The 22,441-nt window shown below is 38.3% G+C and overlaps 1 protein-coding gene and 1 long non-coding RNA gene across 4 annotated transcripts in view; one reads left to right on the top strand and one right to left on the bottom strand.

The window, feature by feature from the left end:
* Positions 1-13,070: 13,070 nt before the first annotated feature.
* The window catches only part of SCG5 (secretogranin V), a 31,899-nt gene continuing 22,528 nt past the window's right edge, over positions 13,071-22,441 (bottom strand). For all 3 annotated transcript variants that reach the window (XM_014941907.1, XM_014941909.1, XM_014941908.1), the window contains exons 5-6: positions 19,733-19,786; positions 13,071-16,032 (exon numbers count right to left, since the gene is read on the bottom strand). In XM_014941907.1, coding sequence (XP_014797393.1) covers positions 15,937-16,032; positions 19,733-19,786 — 150 coding nt within the window. In that variant the 3' untranslated portion in view covers positions 13,071-15,936. The remainder of the gene's footprint in view (positions 16,033-19,732; positions 19,787-22,441) is intronic.
* LOC106887998 lies at positions 16,058-17,969 on the top strand. The gene is made up of 2 exons (XR_001412023.1): positions 16,058-16,397; positions 16,494-17,969. It is a non-coding gene; the product is annotated as an uncharacterized LOC106887998 (long non-coding RNA).

Genomic DNA, 22,441 nt, shown 5'->3' with positions numbered 1-22,441 from the left:
TCAGCCCCCCAGTCCTGGCTATCAGCACCCACCTTGGGCCTCGGAGGGGCACGGGTCTCACCTGGCAAATAGAGATTTTTATCGTCCCTAGTTTTGCGGATGGGGCAGACAAATTAAAGCAAAAGGATCTGCTATGTCAGGGATGCCAGGGTTAGGCAAGATACCAGGTTTCTGGCTTTTCACAGTACTTGGCAGCAGCTTGCTCTGTGTGAAGGCTAAAGGATGGCTCCGCTCAGCGCTGGTCACACAGGTGAGTCCCCAGCAAGGTAATCAGTGAGGCCTGTTGCTGTAATTCACACACATATTTAGCAATATCTTGTTGAAAAATAATCAGTTACTTGAGCACCAGCACGTAGAAACGCTGCAGAAGCAACAGGGCAAGCAACTGTAGCGCAGTGGTAGGTGGCAGCATGGGAGAGAGAATGTGTTGGTGCGCGGGGGCCACTGAAATTCAAATACAATGAAAGGGGGAAGGGTTATTGGCAAAGAATCACAGCAAATGACATCTAGATGGATGGAAGGAGAGGCCTAGGGAATTTTTAGGATTTTTTTGTTATTTTACTCAAAAAACTGCTATTAAAATTAATAGATGTTTTTAATTAGCTGGGGTCCTTCCTTTGTGAATCCAGAGAAGTCCCAATTCCCACCTCTCAGTATGTTGATAGACTTTATGCTCCTTCTCTTTTTCTTCTGTTACGTAGTTGTACTGATGTGTAGGGAAGAGGTCTATCCACCGCTTCTTGCTCTGATTACCTGCCCTAGAGCCAGGCTGGAGGGACTGGGGGGCTGCCCCTTTCCCAGGGCCATGGTCCAGGCATTTGGTGCTGGAGGAGGTATTTTCTGTGGTTGCTCTGAGCTCCTGTCGGTGCCTGATGATGGCACTGGAACTGCATGCACTTCCAGGCCTTGCTGCTGGACTGTGGACAAGCTGCTTCTCTGCTGTATTTTTGTGGAATATAGTTTATATGCCACTCTGGAATTGACCTTCCTAGATGACGATACTTCTGGGCATCTATTGCAGAGCAGTCATCTTTGCTTAAGCCTTGCTGCAGTCAAGTGTCTAGCCAGAGTGACTGATCTGGAGTAGATCTCAGTCTGACTTAAAGCAAATGAGGAAGCCCCTCAGGAGGCATCTCCAGGTGTGGGAGATGTGTTGCCTGCTCAAGATCTCTCTCCATTTCTTGTGGCTGAATGTTTCTGCACCATATTTACCCATCTTTTTGTTTTTCACTCAATTTAATCCAGAGTTTCAAGTAGACGCTAGCATATTGGGTCCAGCAAGACAATTTTTCAGATTTCTCAGATGGTTGGAAAGAATTATTCCTGCAAGAGGTTGCTTGCTTGCTCAGAAAAATAAACTGGTTAGGTAAATAATAAACAAGGTAAATAATTGTAGCTGTATCTGCTTCCATGGGAATGAGGGAAGAAATAAAAAAATGTAAAAAGACTTGGCAAAAAGAAGAAACATTTATGTCTATTTTTATTTCTTTGTGGTTGAGGGAAGTAGAGGAAAGACATCTTTTTCCTCATTGTTCTTTTAACATCAGGTATCCAGATCATTTCCAGCTTGGAAGTTTGTATTCCTTTTCCTGCTGGATTCTTTAACAAAACTTTCCCTGAGTTTACTCCAAAGGTTCAGCTGTGCTGGTCAGATCCCAACCATAGATGACGTTCTGGTATCTTCTGGCTTAAAAAGCCCCCACGCTTAAAAGAAAATAATTCCCTTTTCTCCCTCCTTATCCACACTTGAAATTCTGTTGATGCTCACCAGTGCTGCTAATTGGAACTGGAATTACTGATGGGGAAATTTTCTATAATTATTTACTATAAAAGAGGCATATGGGAATAGGCATATTTTTGTGACATAGGTTTGAGATGAAGAGCTTCAATGTCATGGGGTGGTAACAGAGTGTACTATGAACCTGGCTGGATTCAACTACCCATTTGCTATTGTTTTGTTGGGCTGTTTTTATTTTTGTTTTGTTTTGTTGTTGTTTTTTTAAAATTTCCTCTCCCTTTTCTTGCTGGTATTCGCTGTGTGAGTTGTTCTTTGTTTTAGTAGAACAGTAAGAATTGTTTTAAGCTTAAAAGAAGCGCTGTACTTAATTCTTGCAGAGAAAAATGGTATTGGGCTGAGCTCCTGTCTGCTACTGCTAACTTTGAGCGCTACTCAATATATCCTCACTGCCAGGACAGTTGGCGCCTTATTAAAAGCCTTTGCAGAGAAGCCAAAGACCGACAGGGGCCAGATCCTCTTCTTAAGTAAATTGGAATAGCTTATAATAACTTCAGGGAGATGTAACTGATTCGTGCCAGCTGAGAATCTGGCCCTAATATACCTAGAAATCCAATGTCTCTCACTCCTAGACATGTTCCTCCAGGTCAGAAGTAAGGCAAGCTGGCTGGGAGAGATGGGGCACATCTGAACTGCTTTACTTGGTATTTTGAGCTCTTCTGCTAAGGAGAGAAAGGAGCTTCGTTTACAGGGCTATGAATCTGGCACTAATTTACAGAGGAAAAACTAAAAGGGTACATAAAACTCAGCCATCTCTAATGTTTTCAGTGCTTTTTGTATGGCAGCATCTTGAGATGTTTCCTCTCTGTTGGTACCATTCAGGAAGAGTAATGCCAAACCACTCTATTCATATATTTTAAAGCAGAAAATATGAATGTATGCACCTACATATTTACCTACCTGTTAGCGTGCCTCAACTTCTTGTTAATACAGAGGTAGTGATGTTCTGCTGCGCTTTTTGCCCTTTAAAATTCCAGTGGTGCTTGTGGAAATAAGGGAGTGAAGTGTTAAGGAAGAAATCGTCTCACCAACACCACCATAACTTTTCTTATTGAGCTTGTAGCGAGGCTAGAAGCAAGCACTGACTTCCACTGCTGCTCACCACCTGCCATCCTGGGGGCAATCTGAAGCTGTCCAGCGGAGGCGTGAGGCGATGAAGTTTGGCACAGTTGTTACCTGATACAAGAAAAGATGTGTGCGTTGCAGAGATGTCTGGGTTTGGACATGAATTTTGCAGGATATGCTTTCAGAGATGAGGGATATCTTCTCGTTATGGGGATTGTCAACCTTCTGGTGGTGTACACAGCTGATCCTCCTATCTTGATGGGCAAGATGAGCAGTGTCATTCATGACTTGGTGCATAATCAAGATTTTATGTAGTGTGTGTTGGATGGGCTGTGCGTAGAAATGCTTCACTGTTACATTAACCCAGGTGTGGGAGCTTGTTTGCTTCACATGGGAAAAAAGCCCCCATGTTTTGTCATAGAAAAGAAATGATTCTCAAAGAATCCATTTCCCTGTGGGATTTAGATGTATCCAGAAGTAATGGACTAAAAGTCTTATGATAAACCAACAAAGAATAAGACATTTCACTTTTTATTTCAAACTTAGGTAGGTAGACAGTAATAAGTGGCATAAGATGAGGGAAGGAGATGTTGGGGGTTTGGTTTCAAGATACTCTATTAACATACCAGTCCTATGGTTCTTGTTCAGGTACTCCGCTCTTTATTCTATTACAGCTTGTTGTATGAAAAAACCACTCCTTTAAGTAGGGTAGCTGACTTTATCTGACCATTGTACTTCATATCAAGCCATATAAAATACTACTAGAAAGAAAAGGCTGAGGCTAGTCAGAATTGAGTTAAATTTCTCATAGAATTTACTAGAAAATTCAAGCTTGAGACTGTGCAAAAATTACTTGAGACTAGCAAAGTTCTGTTTAAGTAAAGAATTTAAATCTTCGTCTTATTTGAGATTTAGAATTAATGTCCATGTGGCTGAGGCTCCACCCCACAGCCCAAGAAGGAAGATTTGGATAATATTGTACTTATTGAAAAAAACAGTGGTTTAGATTTAGGTTGACAGAATAACAACTTTTTAATGTATAGACTTCCATCAACTGAATAAGGAAAATTAATGAAGGGAAAAAATTCATTTTGGGGTGTTTTTTTTTTTTTTTAATAAAGTAATTATATGGTTTTTGTTCCAAAATATTAATCTAGGGATAGATTAATTAATCCCATATAATTTGTGAATGTTCAGAAATAGGACACTGGGAATCAAAAGAGCGAATGGGTTCAAGATAAAATCCCTAGCTTTTAGCACCTAAATACTTCAAAAGTTTGGGATTCTGCTCCGAAAAGTATGGTGGCCCGGTATGTCTGAAAAACTTTCTTGTTTAGCATATACTACATGTAGAGTCAGGTTGTGGGCTTGTAATGATCTCTGCACCTAGAGCCATGGTCACCTACCAGCATTCCACTCTGCTACGGGCTGCAGACATAGAACAAAAAATATGTTTTCTGGCCTCAAAACACCTACATATATAATACAATCCATATGTGACTATTTTTCAAAAGTGATTTAGAAAAGCTTATTTTATTAGGATAAAGTTTGACTGCTGGACAAATATAAACTTTCATGCCAAATGAGGAAATATCATTTGTCAAGCTAACCTTTTTATAACTCTTTTCACAATTTTTTTTTTGATGCATCTTATGTATTTGATGGCTATAGAAGAATTTGCCACGAAAATGAAAGCCATAAAATACCCGTGAAAAATTCCTCTGCCCTCATGCATTTGCTTTTCTTTTTCTTCTGTCTCATGAATCTGTAGGAGGTGTTTGCTGACATGCTTTGCTTTCAGGGCAGCTCTGGAGCAATGTGATACGAGAAGTGACTCAGCTAAGCAAACTGAGTTTGTGTGAGCATGAGAAGCCCTTGCAGGCTGAAGCTGTAACTGGGTAGGAGGCATCTAAGGAGCTCGATGTGTTATTTGCTTACATATTTCATTCCAGGGATATGACAGCTATGAAATACAGTTTCCAGTTATGCTGCAAAACTAAAAGACTCCCTTCTCACACCTTACTGCATCCCAACATCTCAGACAGATTGCATACACTTTTAAGACGTGCATAGATACCTCATACACAGTCCTGGAGAAACAGTCCTTTTACTCCTTTCTGGCTATGATGAAAGGCAGTTTGTCGTTGTCTAACCACCCGGAACTCAGGATGTTACCTGGAAGAGGAGTGCTGTCTCCTGGCAGTGTGGGGGCTTCTGTGCAACACCTATGGAGTGTTCGAGGTCAGCCTAGCAGGTAAGGCAGACAGCTGGAAGTTAAGAAGTCTAGGCTTTTTTAGTGGCTCTGCCACTTACTGCCTGTAGTGAAAGAAAAGTGAGAGAGGCAGGAGAACCATTTTATTATGTAAGAAGGTTTGCAAGGCTTTTGTTTTGGTCTGGGTTTTTCTTTTATCCCATTGCCCTCTTTTCAAATTTCGCATCTTATCTGTTCTTTTTGTTTTTCCTGGCAATATCTGGGTAAAAACGGAACAGCAGAGAAGAAAGTAGCTTTGCAGGAATGAAAGAGCTGAAGCCCTTTTTTGGCTGAGACAGCAACTTTATTTAGACTGTGTAGAACTTCTGCATTTCATATTTGCAATCCAGTGTCACAGAAATGGCTGCTGTGTTACGAGAAGGAAATAACTCTGATAAACAGTTGTACTACTCTGGTAGTGGTTAGTCGACTTCTCAGAGTAGGTGGGAAGAAACTGAACTCATCCTCACTGCTATTTTTTATTTAGATGGTCTCTGGGTGAAAAAAGAAGAGGTATCAGCGGCACAAGTACACTTCACTCCCCACCTTCATCCTTTTCCCTTTTTCACTTACACTGATTTTCTCTTGACTCCATTTCCCCACCTATAAAACTGCAATAGGGAACAGAGTTTTCAAAGGCACCAGAATCATTTTGGCCTAAATCCATAAAGCTGGTTCGGTACCAAACTTCCCATGAAATAAGCAGTTAATAGGAGTTGAGACTTCAACCTAATCTGGGAAGCTAAATCATAATTTCTTAACTTTCACATATTTTGTGTCTACATGCTTGAATGCAACCATTCTGAAATTTCTAAAAGCCTTTAATGAGGAAGAAGGCCTTTTAACTTCTGCAATTCTCCACAATAAATAAAAAAAAAAAAATTCCAGTGAATAAGCCAAGTTTTCACAGTTGTGGACAAAAAAAATCTAAAGGCAGATGAAGCAGTGTTTAACCAGTTGTGATTATCTAAAGAACTGTTAAAGATAAGGCTCCAATTTAGCTGCCTTTATTGATTTGAACAGCATTTTAGGTATATACATAAATGCAAACGGATAGTTAAGTCCTTTGGTAAGAAGGGTGAATTTGCACACATACTTGAGTTTTTTGCTAAACTTAGATTCGGACCCAAATCCTGCAGGCACTTGCCAGATGCTTGACTTTGTTTTCAGTGGGGCTATTCGGAGTGTATAAAATGAAGCGCACACAACAATCCAAGAGGCTTGAGTCAGGCGAGCCTTTCTAAAAGACCCAAAAATAATTTATATATACATCTTTCCCCTGTTAAAGGGCATTCCAGTTGATGTGCATATTAGAGTGCTAAACTTTATGAACTTAAGAATTAAAAGTACAATACAATAATAATAAAATACAAAAATAGTCTATTTTTTATCTGTATCGTTACCAAAAATTTACTCTTTCAAAAATTGCCAAAAAAAATCACTTCTGGGAAACTACACAGGCGAACTCGGGGCCAAATCTCTTGTCTTGATATTTCCAACTGCTCTGTTTTGCTTCTTCTGTTTCCTTGTCAAAAGTATCCCATTTAGCCTGTTTGGCTAAGGGCAGTAGAATATTTATTCATTGATCTTTCCATTTCTTACAGTATCTTGAATTCTAATTAGCATTTTTCAAGTCCTTTTACTTTATTCTGCAGATATAGCCACAACAGACATCGCTCTTCCTTTCTGTGGAGCTGTTCAGAGCCGTGGAAGGGCTGTCTGTTATCTTATGTTCTGGGACTAACCACGTTGCCCAGCAATTCTCCTTTAGCTGCTTTCAGTGGCAGTTTGATTAAATGATTATTTATTTCTTTATTTCACAAATAACATGGGATTTGAAGTGCCTGGAAAAGTGTAAAATCACTTGATGTTAGGAGAGATTCTGTAAATAGGCTCGAGCACAAACCTCTAGGTGTTTGTAATTAATCAGGCGCCAAACACTTGGAGCTTTTGGATGCACTTTTAAAAAGTCTAAAAATGTAAACAGTTTTCTTTCCCCTCCCCAGGAAGCCTAAATGCACTAAAGACGTAAGTGAAGAAGTTAAATTGCAAGTGACCAAATCAATTACACTTCAGATCAGTCTGCGGCAGGGCTTTTTGGTTCTCTACCAGATGGAACTAGACTCATTGTGAAGGAGGTAGTATTATTTCTTGTGAGGGTTTCAAAGTGAACATATGAATTCACATTAAAAATCACATATTTTTCCTCTTGAAAAATATAATAGACCATTTAGAGGAAAGAATCGTTAGGAGCTGGTGTCACCAAAAGCTATCAGACACATTTAAAAAAAAAAAGAAAGAAAAAAAAAAAAAGATCCTTGTAGCTATTTCTTGTTCTTCCAATCTGACCAAAGAGAAACCAGAAATGAACAGGATGTTTTCTTGCTTTGTGAGGCAAAGAAGAAATCCTCTTTTTAAAATATAGTAAATTCTTGTATTTGGAGTTTATGACTTCTTTTGGCTGTGCCCTTCCTGTAGGCTGAAGTTTTTACATTGAGACAGCTATCATAATATGAAAATATATCAGAGACATAGTGGTTTTTATCAACATGTAATTAGTTGAGATAAATCCAGGTAAGGGCACAACTCTGGAGTCAGAAAACAGTGGAGGCAGAAAATGCTTTTTTTTCCAATGGAGATGGGACAATTTGTTTAGAAAGCCTCTGCACGTTAGGAAGGAGGTGACTACTACAATCAGGTGTAACAAAATGGCCTTCCTAGATAGAGAAAAACCACCATCAACAAATGGAACTTCTTTGTTTCTAATTTAGAGAAGTGCTTTGTAAAAGACCAAGTACTTTTATGTTTTGGTTCCTCCAAGCAAATTGTTTTTTTATCTGGGGTCCATACTCCAGTTGCTTTGAATATGTTACCACCAGTTTCTGGAAAAGCTTTGAAAATCCCTTTGGTATTTGGCCCTGCATATTTTAATAGGGAGAATTCCACCTGAAATCACCTTGAAAAGAATTATTCCTGCTGGTGCAAAGAAAAAGATTGTGCCTTAGCTTCCATGCTGAAAATGCTTATAATAAGACATGTTTTGCGATAAGGAGATGTCCTGTTTGCAACACTTACAGGGTCCCTTAGGATCACTGGAGTTCTTCATCAGCAAACATTATGCATGACAATGATTGCAAGATTTAATTTGTCATTGGAATGCTAAAAGTGAGTAAGGAAGTGGGTATTTTAAATACTTCCTTTTCAACAGATGCAAGATGATCAAAAAATATTTTTGAGTTGCTCAAATAAAGAACTCACAGTCAAGTAAAAGAACTCTTGCTAATTTCCAGGTCTTGCTAAATGTAACATTCTTCCAATTATTTAGGTAGCAGCTAAACACATCTAATTTTTCTGAAAAAAAAAATACATTAAAAGTGAGCGACAGAAGGCTGGTATTGTTTCAGGAATCAGAAAAGAAAAGTTTGTGGTTTCCATCTACTCACTGGAGGGTTCAAATGTGCATCTCCTGCACCTCCAGAGGTGTAGTCTCTCAGCCATGAGGCAGGAGCCTATTTGTATGGGAGGACTCTGCACCTCCCCTGCTGAGGCTGTTCAACAATTCAGGAAACAACTAAATCATTCAGGGAGCCAAAATAAGCCATCTACTGGGGCACACGGGGGAGGGTGGTTGGCTTGTTTTCACCTTGCTCTAAGACTACTTTTGTATTTTCGTCCAGTGCCTGGCTGGAGGCTCAAACACCCTTTGAGGATTAGCTAGAGCCCAGGTGTTACCCTCTTCTTCCTCATGTTCACCCTGCCCTACAAACCACTGAACGACAAATTTGTGTTTATTCTTGATCCCCTTCTTTGGCGCTGTTAGAACTTTGATTCTTCTGCCATACCTCTTCCAGGCACGTTTGTTGTTTTTTTTTAATTAAACTGTCTACTTCTGCTGTGGTATTTTGTGCAATGCCTGGTGCTGTAGACATGTGAGAGGTTGGTCCCCCCCAGGCACTGCTTCCTCCAGGGAATACAGGGAAGAAATTGCCAAGTTTAGGGATTCAGGCTGGGTTTAGGACTCAGATAGGTGTAGAGCCATGCAGGTACACCAAGTTTCAAACAGTCCTAGGCAAGCACAGAAGTAGTTTAGGTGCCTGAGATACTTAGTTGACAAGAAAACATAGTTGTACGTAGACTTTAGTTGCCTAAGGAATTGGGCACGGGAGGCAGCGTTCGAGGATCAAGTGCTTGGGCTTCAATATTTGTATTCTACAGGAGGCCCACTGTGGGCACTTAAGCCTTTAGTGGAGCCAGCCCTCAGCCTCTTTGCAACTGTTCACCCAGCTGTTCCCAGTTTTGTAAACCTCCAGGTACACAACAACATAAACACAGTGTTTTTAACAAGCAACTGATACTGTAGGGGCCTTCTGTGAATGGTCTTGTCTGCAAGTTTGTTCATAATTCTTACCCTTTTAATGTATCATAGGTTGCTGCTGAGAGCACAACACCACAGCAGGAACTAGTCGATACTGTTGGTGAGATCTGGAAATTAGAGTATAGCCTGAGCTACTAAAGAAGAAAATAAATAAAGTAGTTTAAATTTAAAGAACTGTGCTCATGAGAGCCCCTGAAAACAAATCTTCTGAGACCCCATAACTTTGGACCCGAAACAACCATAAAGGCTGCAGCAAAGCTGGAGACACTGTGTGAGTAGCAGGAGAAAGCTATAAGGCATCAGAAGCAGGATAAACTTTTCTGCTTTTTTAACTGTGAGGATGCATGTCACCTGCGCACACACAAACCCTGTGGCAGTTGAGTCCTAGGGTCATTTGGGAATTTAAGCAATAGCACAGTCTATGCATAAACTACAGTAGAGATGCTTACCTATTACAAAAATGACTTTTAAAGAACTTATTTAAATTAGTTATGACCATTTTTTAAATTGATAAATGGCTTATAAAGTATTAAAAATAGTTTTTTTACTTCAGTTGCAGTCACACAGCTTTAAAGCCCATAAATCTTATAGCCATTGCACTAGCCAGTAGAGTCACTTAAAGTTTTGCAATTGAGTAAGTCACTGGTTGCAGCATTGTTAAAAAAAGGGGAAAAATTAATGAATGGTGAATTATGAGTGCTTCTCTGGATGACCTGACGCATTCTTTCATGAGTCTGTTTTGTCCATTTGGAAGTATAAAATGCCACAACGTGGTGCTTTATTTCCCAATGTATAAAGGTGTTCTATGTTAGGATGAGGAATCGGGACCACATTTCCTTATAGGGGCTATCCCACTTGAATTTCACCCACTTTTAGAGGACTTTGGGGAATTAGAATGTAGACAATGCACTGAGGAAGTGCTAGGGGGTTTGTTTGTTTCTCAGAATAAAGAATTAATTAAAAGAGTCTATGACTGTATTCAGCATCAAAGCCGTATGTGCCAGCTATGATCTTAACAAATGCAGATTCCCAGAGCTAAAAAACCCTATCATTTGTAGCAGAGATCTTTGGTGGCTCCCAGGAAAGTTACATTGTCCTATGGTGGTTAGGTTCTAAACAAAGATCTGGAATAAAAGTAATCAGTGTTTATACATTTAAATTCAGGGCTTAATGGTCTGTAAGTGGATGATGCCAGTTAGGGAATGCAGAGAGTCTGAGGCTAGTAGCAAATAGAACATTATTTTTCTTTGTGTGTTCTCCTTTGCCTCACTCAGTTTAGAATGAAATTTACCCACCGACTCCCACCACTGTTTTTCTTGGAGAGCAGAGTGGGATGAAGAAACACAGCAATTAAATATAAAAGATACCCATGCATTGCAATAGGAGCTGGATTCCGTATGTTTTGGTAACAGGAACTAGGGGAAAAAATAAAAAGAGGTGACTCAGGTCTACCTAATCTTTGAAGTCTGAAGTCAGTCTCAATTTCTACCATTTCTGATCCATTCCCCACCTCTGCTCCACATATAAAAATAGACCTTGTTAGTGAAACAGAAATTGTGTTTAAGCTCTGTTAGTTTCAATTGGTAATGCTGCTGCCATGACATTCGCATCATTTAAAGTTTGTTATGCTCCCATGTGTTGAACACATGGCTAGCAGCTCTTCCAGCCATCAGGATCCATGTAATCACAGCAAAGCAGTTAGCATCATAAATAAAGCAACATGAACTGATACCACATACTTCCTTCTCATGGTGAATTAGGATGATGAACTGGAATTCAATGCCATTCTTCACCTTACAGCAAAAGGCTTGATTATGGTAGACCAGGACCATGTATGTACCTGGGAAATAATTCATTTAACCCTTTTGTTGTCTCTGATTTAGAAATCCTGGTTTAGGACCCAGTCCTGTGCCAGTCTGCCATATTTGTGGTTCACGGACACCTTCATGATGGCAATTGCACCCTCTTCTATACTTCCTTTTAGTTTTTATTTAGTTTTGGTCTAAGTAGATCATTGTCTGTGGCTGAGAACTTGAAGGGAGCTTGTTGTCTTTGCTAATGGTTGGATTCTGTCTTAGGCTCCAGGCGCCGCAAACAGGTATCCCTTAAGGACACAGTAATTTTTAAATTTAAAACAAGACCAATTATTTGAGATAATTCCTGAACATGATAGTTATTTAAGAGTATTGAAGGTAATTGCATGACTTCAAACAAAATTGAATTTTTAAATGTATGCGTGTGTATACACGTGGCAATGGATTTGATCTGTATGGTTTTAGTTGCTGTTGTCTTTTCTTTAAGGCATATCAGATTGCCATCCTATTTGTATCAAACATGGTGGAAATACAGTTCAAGCTAATTGGCAACTCCACTAGCCTGAAACCTTGGCTGCAGGTGTCTCAAATTGGAGATAATGTCATCTAATTCCCTGATGGCCTTGATAGGCACTGACTTGAATGGAGAGGTACCTTAAATCTTACCTATTTTTTACCTAAGCGCACTTAGCTAATAAAGTAGGGAACACGCTCATCTCCCCTATGGGTCATGTGAAACTGTGCTTTCCTTGTACATTTTAATTATTAATGTGGTCACGGTAACATCTTCTGAGTCTGCCTACCTTCCCTTTCTCCTTCCATAAATGTGGGTCTGTTAGTGACTGAAAAGTTGTCTTTGAACTCTCTGTCCTAATGATCCAGACGTTCCAGACTTGCATGTAAAAAAGAAGTACTTGCATAAAAATTAATTCACTGGACAGGTGTTACAGCATTACAAATGAGGTAAGAGTTGGTTTAGTGAGTGTGTCAGCAAGAAAGCCAGATGATTCCAAGTTTGTTTTGGGTTGGTGGTGTTAAGCGCTTTTCCCAACAAATTTAAGTGTTCAAAAATTAGTTTTCGTACAGTATGAAAATGAAAACAAAACAAAGCCTTTTCAACACTTTCACTCAGCTACTGGGCGGAGGCCTTTGATTTGAGGGCATGGACTCAAGTCTCTTCTTCATCATCAGAAAAGTACTTGTCTTCATCCCCAGCTCCTGACATTTGGAAACAAAGGGGCTTGAGTGTAATTTTGTCCACAACAAAGCCAAACACTTAATTGACTTGGTAGTCATCTTTCTGACTGTGTCCTTCCTCAGTTTAACAGATGAAGATATGCTTCATCATATTTTCATAAAATAAGCTTCAGATGAGCTGTAAGTGACTGTTGGGATTCTGTCATCATATTCTCAGAACTAGTTCCACGTTTCTTTGGTTTGCTCAGGAGTTGCTGAACCGATTAGTGGCATGGTTTTGTTAGGTGAATACAAATGTGCCAATAAAAAGAAGCATATCGCTATTTCCCCTCCTAAATAATTCACTAAGCATTTTTATATTACTTGCTTCTGTGGTTTAACATCTTTATAGTCTTTACTACTGAGTTTTCTATAAGACTATAAGTGTATTTTAGTGTTTGTATATATGTATATATATACACATGCAACCCCAGGGTAAGTTGTGTGTCACAAATCAAATACTATAATCTTCTCAATTATGCAGTGCCTTTTCAGAACTAGAGTCATAAATATTTCTTTACCAGACAAAACCAATGTTGCATGGCAATACATTTTATTTTGTATAGCTTCTTTCAAGCACATTGTGTCTCAAATACGTTAGAGGTAATTAACATACTTGCAGATTATAAAATAATCTAAAAAAGATTTAATTTCATGAAAATTCTAAACAACAATAGCAATATACGTGCGCCTTTATTCACATGCATCATAAATGTAAAAGGGTGATTACACCTGTAAGAGCTGAGCAGCTATTTACATTCTTGTAAATACTGGTTTGGTGGAGTGAGCTCTTTGTGAGGGGGATAGTTGGTATCTTTGTTCATTGATTCCAAAAGACTAGCACTGTGATGATTCTGTATAAAAAACTACATATACACCTTTGGACTGTTGTCTACTTTCTTTGCTTGGTTTTTGTTTGTTTTCTTTAATTAATATGGGACTACCAATCCCAGTACTTCTATGAAACTGAAATTGGAATAATTAATCTCATTATCATGGTGCAATAGCTATATTTTATTGCCATTTCACAACAGTGCAGTTGAGTCTTCCTGGTGAAACACTCAAGCTGCCTGATGGACTCAGCAGACGGCTGCTCATTGCCACATGTTTGGTTTCTTCCAGCAGACGGTTCCTGTAAGATGCATCATTATATTGTGCAGTGTAAAGGTGGGTGGTTTTTTTTCCTCGCATTTAAAGACAAAAACATCTCTAAATTGCATAATCTTTCCTTCACCTGCTCTGTGCAGATCTATCATAGACAGAAGGGCAGCTCCTCAGGCCCCGCTGGGGTCACAGTCAGCCACTGGGATCCCTGATACTATTAGGCAAACGCTACCTCTTTGCCCCTCTCTTTTTAAGCCCCCTGTTTACTGTACACACCGCCTTTTATTATATGCTGGTCCTTACTAAGAGCTTAAAAAATGAAATAAATTTGCCTCATGGCTGCTTCATTTTTGTGATTAAAATGGATTTTACTGGAGCTCATAAGGCCAAGGTGTAGCTCAGATTACTTTAAAAGAATTTATAAGAGTTGAGTACCTGAAGAAGCAGCAGTCTCCGAGGAATGGAAATGTAGCTTCTGACCAAGTGGCAGCCTTGTGGCAGCACTGGCTGGGGGGCAGGAATGACCATTTCACATACTCTGGGCCACTGGGCATCAGTGGGTTCTGGTTTCAGAGTCATGCCATGATATACAGTTTTTTCTGATTTTGGAGACAACCTTTGTAACTCTCAATGTGTGAAGGCTAAGCAGGAGTCAGACAAAAAAGAGCAAGCTTAAGAAGCAGAGAATACAAGTTCTCTTGTGCGAAAGGCTGGATTACTCCCATCCCATTTCAGGCACTGGAAGTGGAAGGAGCTTTTCACACAAACTCATCAATTTCGTGTCACCTGTGAGTATAAACCCCACTGCATTACATACTATTTAGTTTTCCAGATTTTTTAAATAGAGGAAATGTGGTGAAAGACGTCGTATTTCAGCCTAGAATGTTACAGAGTTTTGCAATCTACCCATAAATGACGTGAGAGGACCAACTCTCTGCATATGTAATTTATTGCAACTTACTAAGTGCTGGGATAGAAAAAGGAAATGCCACACACAGTCATATTTGTGCCATCCTGTTAACTTTAATCTTATGTAGCTAGGACCCTGTTTCCATTAGTTTCTTAGCTGTTTTTACTAAGGGAGTCATCATTATTCTACTGTGTCTTTCTGTAGGACAGGGAAGGAAACTACAATTTTTTTTCTCCGTAGAGCTGAAATTCAAAGCGGTAAGCTAATGCTTTTTTTCATAATTCCAATGCCCCTTGCACATGGCTTGAAATATTTCAGATGTACTCTGAAAATAACAAATTTTTAGGTAATTTTATATTCTCATCTTTCACAAAGAGACAAGTCAGTTTTCTGGAATATAAAGTTCTTTAGTCTCCTAGGGGCAAAAAGGCAATTCAAGCTTCTCGGAGCAACTTCAAGAGCCGTGATAGCAACCAGTGTTATTAGAGCATCTTAGTTTTTCAGAAGCTCATCAACTGTAATGACCCTGATAGCCTGGATTTGGATTCAGAGGATGTTGACACAACCTTATCAACACGGACACATCTCCATCTTCACTTACAATGTCCCAGGGACACATAATTTAAGAACATTATAATGCACAAATGCTGCTGTTACAAAGACAAAGAACAGCGGGGGAGATTTATTTCCTCACAACAGTACCATTGATAAGGAAGAAAGATGTGCAAGTGTTCAGAAAAGTTGTGGACATGGAACGATTAAAACTAACAGAAAAATATTCCAGTGGATAGAGTCAAAAAGCAGTTCTTTAATTTTTAAATTTGCACAGCAATAACTGAGACAAATGAGCCTCTGAAATATTTTGGAAAATGTCACTTTGCAAACCTTGTAGATTGCTTAAATGTTTATTAAAATGGACCAAAAGCCAAAATTCTCTGGGTAAAATAAATACTTTGTCTTTGCTAAGTAACAATATTTGTGAACAAAACATAAAACTATAATTTTCATGTGTCAAACATAGTAACATTTAAGATTAAATGTTGGAGTCAGACCGGGCATTTTTTTTATGTCTTCCTATTTACAAGCTGCTCATTAAGACCATTTACCTCACGTTAGCTATTAAAATGACTAACATTTTTAAAGTTTGCTCCATGACTAAAATAAAAACAACAGAAATGTCCTTTTACCATAACTTAACAAAAAGCAGAACCATATTTTTGTTATCTAGGAGAACATAGTGTTATAAATACAGCTGTTTTTCATCTACAATTATATAAATAATAAACATGCTGCCATTCACAAGGATTTTAATAGATGATTATATATAAGCAATACTATGATCTAGCAGAGGATGGCATGAGTTTTCATCATTCATTTTTATTGTACTTATTCAGGACTCTTGTCTTCATCTGAAAAATGTGGAACAGACTTCTTTGCTACAACATTATCCAGTCGTTGTCCTTGCAGATATGGGTTCACACTCTGAAAAAGTTTAAAATTATTTATACTTATTAGAAACAGGGAAACATATAAAAGGTAACTAGCATTAGTGGATATATATCTTATCTGTCAAATACTTGCAGACTGAAAAAAAAATAATTGCTCTCAGGGAGTAAATCTAAAAGTCAACCAATGCTTTGTCTTCTAATAATTTTTGTGTGTAAGAATTTAATCCAATCCACTAGACAGAATACAAGTGAAAGAGGACTATCGAGAATACAGGACAGTCTGAATGAAACACTGTCTTTTTGCTCCACGCCTCCTTTCCCCAGCTCAGCAGAGAAGCAGCAGCAGATCTAACTCCCTCACATTCTTTAGGCACGACAGAACTTGTTCCAGAAGTCCAGGTAAGCTTTACCTTAAATCCCTAGCCTCTGATGGACCGTATGCTGGGAAACATTTAGATACCACGACACCATTTTTGACCGAAGTCTCTTCTTCAGCCCATCTCCTCTCCAGGAAAACCCTCCTCGCTTCCTCTCTTGATGCCGAGATAAAAAACTGCTGGCACAGAAGCAGAGCCAAGCAAGGTTTTGGCATAGGAAATGGCTCTCCTACCACTGCCAGAACAAGGGAATGCTGGAAAGAAGATCCCCGGAGAGGGTTTAACTTCACTTTGCGCCATGTAAGCAGCACAACGTGAGACTGAAGAAGAACAGATCCTGTCTCAAAACTGTTTGGAGATCATAGAAATGTAGAAAGCCTATGCTTGAATTTTATATATACCAACGGAATAAAATGTATTTCCTGCAAGTATCAAGCAGTTTAGTGGAGCTTCAGAATTAACAAATATTATTTACACCCACTTTCTGGCCTGCTACAGTATCAGGGTAAACAAAATTCAAGTATATACTTTCTCCTTCGCAGCTATAGACAGAAATTCTAGTGTGCTGGGTTTTGATGCCAATAAAAATTGTTTGCCTAAGGACAAACTTTGGAGGAATGGAAATTTTCCAGTATCTCCTGATTCTTGTCAGGCTGGCTGTACCACAGAAATTACTGTTCTTGAGACATTTCTGTGTTTCTTTCACCAAAATGTAGGGAATTCAAAACTTTAAAAAAAAAAAAAAAAAAAGCTTTAAAATAGGAATGAAACATTTCCGGATATCCCAGGTATTTGTCAAATTTCTGGACAAGATTTGGGGTTTGTCTGTCTTCGAGTTTAAGCTTTGGGTTTCTCCAGATTTGTAGACACTATCATTAATACTTAATCACAGCACAGAGCAGCCCTTTTGCTTACTTCTGCTAGGTTTTTTGGGTGCTTTGCCTGCTGCAAGTGAAAACATAAAAATGTAAAGAACCAGAAACGAATGTGGAAAAAATCTCTGAAAATAAAACTAACACTAATTTAATGTTTTAAATTGTTAAAAATAAGACACATGTAAATGATTTTTTGTGTTTGTTTAAGGAAGTTCTGTTTAATGTTAATTTAGTGAAATTCATCTGTTGCATAAACTTCTAGGAATTATTTGAAGATTCTTAGGAAGATTAATTGGTCTTGTTTTGGAATGGTACTTGCTACTTTTTGAAATAAAGTAGAAGAAAATAAGAATACATAAGAATTTGAATCCTTCTCAACTGACGTAAGAAAACACAAAATATAATGCAAAATTTTTGGCTGATTTGACTGAAAAAAAAGGTTTAATCCTATACAGCTGTGCTGAATTCAAAGTAACGTGGTTCCTGAGTACCTTTGTGCACAACTCCGAGCCCACGGCAACGTGACTCAGTGATTACAGAACACTCCTGTCGTGTTCAGGATATTAGATTCTGGACAAGGCTATGCTCTCATGTAGAGATTTAAGAAAAGGGGAGAATTGCATGTTAAATTAGAGGTCACTGTCGGCTTCCTTGTCTTGCACTGCAAATGCTGCAAAAAATAACAAAGTAGCAAATGGCAAATACATACCTTTGCAATATATACTGATTATATGCTTGTATGTGTGTTTTATACCTACATATAAACATATGAATATTCATACACAATCTTAAATATGTAGTTTTGTAAACTCCTCTGTGACTGTTACACGACACCGTCGTATAGACACAACACAATTGCTACATACACAGTTACATTGGACTTGCTTTAAGCTAAAACCGGGACATTCTGACCCAAAAGACCAGTCTGTTACCAGAAGCTGTCCTCCCTAAACTCTGTCTGTGCAGAAGGGCCTGGAGGAGCGGCAGGGACCGCAGGAGGAAGGAGGGGAATCCAGTAGGCTTTTGGGTTTCAGGAAAAATACACTCTGCTGCTGACAGCTCTACATTACCCTTCTGCTAAAAAAGTGAAAATTCTGAATCGTTCATTAAAGCATTAGTAATCATTACAGTATCACTCTTAAAACAATAATACGCTATAAATGATAATGGATTTACCATTAATTGACATGCCTGTGCTAAGAAAACAAATCTGCTGCAAAGTGAGAAACTGAAGCTTCACCTCCAAAATTCTGGGCTGCCCCTGGCCACACGGTTGTCATGTCTCTCCAGCCATTATTTCTTTCTGTCCCATTCCTTCAGCACACAGGCACAAAATATATTTATGTTTTTGCTTTTTTCTCATGTATGTATTGCACCAATCTGACTTTAACATGCTGTTCTAGCTATTAACAAATATTGCACAAAGCTATTTCCAGAGTAAATTCTGCTTGCTTTAGAGTTAAATCAGGTCCCTACCCTTTTTCCTTTCCCGCTACCAACCTCAAAAATCAAACGTAAGTGGGAGGCAGATACTAAGCTCCAGATAGATCATTAACTCATGGCTGAACAGTGTTTATTACCAGTGATGCGTGAACTGGTAAGAAATCAACACATCTTATCCCTTTCTAACAAAGACTTTACGTTTAAGTGTTAAATAAATAAATAAATCATCTTCACTTACATTTCAGTTATTTAAAACCAAATTTACTTCATTTACAATATAAACTGTGCTGTCATATTTTGAAAAGCTACTTACTGGCAGAGAGCTAGACTTTTTCTTCTTGTAAGAAAAAAATACCAGCAGCAAAGCGAAAGACTTTGTCTCTGCCTGAAAGTGATTTTTTTGATGAAAGAAAGGCTGCCACTACTGAAAAAAGATGATAGTGAGGTGGACTGTGCAGAGGTTCTCTGCGATATGTGGATTTCTGTCCTTGTTTCAGGGGCAGAAAGATGAGAACCTGTTCATCTTTGTCCTTCCAGCAAGTGGGACACAGAGGTGCGAATTTAATCAGAGGTAAATCCAAGTATGTAAGTGGATCAAATTACATCAGCTGAAGGACCAGTTCTACTGTCATTTACACACAAAACCATATTGCCATGCATCGATAGTGGTAATTAATTTTACCCAGCATTTTAGTAGGGAACTTTAAAATTCTGGTTCAAGGACATTTACGTAATTTTAAATGTTTTTTATGCAAATAGGATCCATTTAAAACCACCAATACTATAAAGTTTATAATTTAATGCTCTGCATTGACGCACATCTTCTGAAAGCAACAGGCTATTTAGAGAAATACATCTTGTACTCGGTGGACAGTCCTGAAGCCTGCTGCAGTAGTTTGTCACAGAGATTGTCTGACTTTACACATTGTCTAAGGTATAATGCAGATGCATTAGACTAACTTTCCATTTCAACATCATTATTTTAATTCTTACTAGCTCTCTAGATAATACAGCGGCTATAAAGTATTGTGGTATTTACCCTCTTTCTTCTTTTTGGACCACCATTAATCTTCTCAAAGAGTAAATTCTTGCTCTGGAAGGGGGAAAAAAAAATCTGTAAGATTCATTATGTTCTTCTTTTAAAATACTATTTTTGCTGTTAAATATTAGCAAGTTCAGAGAGCGTGTAGTTTTAGTGGAAAGATGAACTACAAATGAATATTTCGATATTCCTGCTAACATTTTGAAATTCTTCAGGAGCAGTCAAAGTCTTATCAATAATTAAAAAGCCAGTAATTTTCCACTATGCTGCACTATATTATCATCCGTGTTCAGGCAATAAGACTTTGAAGTACATACTTGTAATATAATATAGACTGAATGTTCCGCATTGCATGATACATGGTATAAATACATAAATTTTTTTCAAAAAGTGGGAAGGAATCTTGCCTCTGGTACACCTTTCTATACATTTGAGGTGACAAAAGAACAGCAGCAAAAAAATATTTGCTTTACAAGAGATTTTCTAATTCCTTTTAAAAACAGCAATCGGTGTTGTTCCTACTGTTTTGTTGTCTTTGCTTGTTCCCTTCCAGATATCAACACTTCCCAGTGCAAAGTTCTGCTGAAAGGAGTTCAGCGCCAACTTTTCCTTTGTTTAAGTAGTACCCTCAATAAAGTTTCTAAAAACCATTTGGTCTATAACATTTTTAATGGTGAACCTTTTTAAAACTGCCAAAAACATCTTGGCAGAAGAGAAAGTTATGATGATGAGAAAAAAAAAAAAAGCTAACACAAAAAAACCCTCTGACCATAGTTTACATAAGTGCATCCACATATTGTTGTATTTCGTACAAGTAGTGAATTCTAATAAAGTCTGGAATAACACACACATGCTCAACACATTTTGTTTCGATTGTGTATTATGAAGAAAAACAAAACCAAGCCCTAACCTGAAAATGGAAGGAGAGAAGAATTACATGTACAAAAGCAGAACACTGTATAAACAAGGCCATTAATTCTGCTATAAACAACTGACCTAACGTTGATTATATAAATAGAAAGTGTAATTCTAGCGCGAGACAAATTCACCAAACACTTCTACCCTCTCTGCAGCCTTGATATGAGAAAAAACAAACATTTTCAAGTGTTACAATGAAATCTGCCAAAATTGTCTGTTTTGTACGTCTCATGTTCATTAAACCCCAAATTCACAAGGTCTATCTCTTGCCCAACCTCAGCTATTTTGTCTGAGCTGTGCCAAAAGGGAACAGAGATTAAGTTGGCCAAGGGAGACATTCTTGGCTAGTCATTTATGCAAACTCACTTCGGGAAAACTTAAATTTAACATTTTAAAGAAACCCATGGATGCGCAAGTGATTCTCTTTAGGAAACAAAGCACCGCTGAAGTCTCTCTATGTAAAGTATTTGACTTTATACTTTTCATGAGAGGAAAAATAGTGTTTCGGAAATAAAAAGAATTTGATGACTAGTGAAGCTAACATTTCTGTCACTCAGGAAGATTCCTTACAATTGAACTGTTCCTGCTCGGAAGATCATATTTTGTTTAGTCTGTTTGGGAATGTTTTAAGACTGTAGCTACTACTTAAGCATTACGTAGAGTGCAAAGCAAATGAAGTTATGGAGCATAAACTCAGAGTGTGCTTGTGCAGTAATAGCAATCCTGAAAATATGTTCCACTGCGTAAGGATTTGAGCTCATCAGCCACCAAAATTGGCACACGAAGTGATCACCATTCTCATCCCTCACCTAGGAGTTGTTAGGAATGAAGTCACAGAGCTTATCCAGTTAAAGATACACCTCATCCGAAGACGTGTTGCACATGAATTGCTACTTTCTCCTCACTCCTGGAGCTTCCTTTGCACCCTCCTGGCTACTTGGATCAGGGTGCTACAGATTGGGATTTGAGTAGAAAAAAACTCAGAACTTAAAATGTTTACAACCAACTAACTAACGCCAGAGAAATTTACACATATATCTTTCAGACTTTACTGAAATTTGTTTAAGTCAGTAACAATCAGCAGATCTGTAAACTGACCTGCACACTGAAAGCAAAACTGAAAAGGAAAATTGCATTAGCAAGGTTGCATCCTTTTGGGAGAACTCCCCCCTGGCCCAGTCAACTTACAGTCTTGTCAGGAATATCAAACACGACAATTTCTATTACACCAAACATACTACACTGAACTAAACAATCTGCATTTACTGCCTGAAATTGGAGAGGGGTACCAGAACTATTGCCATTGCCATCCAGATATTGAAAAATGTCAGTTGGCAAAGAATGATGCACTCAGTGTTGCTCACTATAACGGAAGGAAAATGAAATCTGAGTGACTAGGTTCAGGATTTCATGAGAATTAGGAAGCTAGAGATGGCAACTTCTTTAACAAAAAGTCAAATATTTTTATCCCTGCTTCCCATTTGCCTTTCTTCATACTGTCTTGGATCCCTCCACTGTAGCCGATAGGCAAAACTGGCATTCTTTCCACCCTAAGAGTGAAATAGTATTTACTGCTTCAGTAAAAAGAAGCATTACTGATAAATATAGTTGCTATTCATTTTGCATTTGTGCTGCTACTGGTGTCAGAAAACACAGCTGAACTTCCCTCCTCTTTTTAATACTTTAATACTTTTGGGTTTCAGTAAATATACAACTTACATGTAAGTGGGTTTAAGATTTGTATTGTGAATTTTATATTGTAAACTATCTTTGTGCAAGACTTTCTGG

This window comes from Calidris pugnax, unplaced genomic scaffold, assembly GCF_001431845.1.
Source record: "Calidris pugnax isolate Ruff unplaced genomic scaffold, ASM143184v1 scaffold56, whole genome shotgun sequence".
NCBI classification, from domain to species: domain Eukaryota; kingdom Metazoa; phylum Chordata; class Aves; order Charadriiformes; family Scolopacidae; genus Calidris; species Calidris pugnax.
Note: the sequence above shows the minus strand (reverse complement) of the source record. Positions and strands in the feature narration are given on the sequence as shown.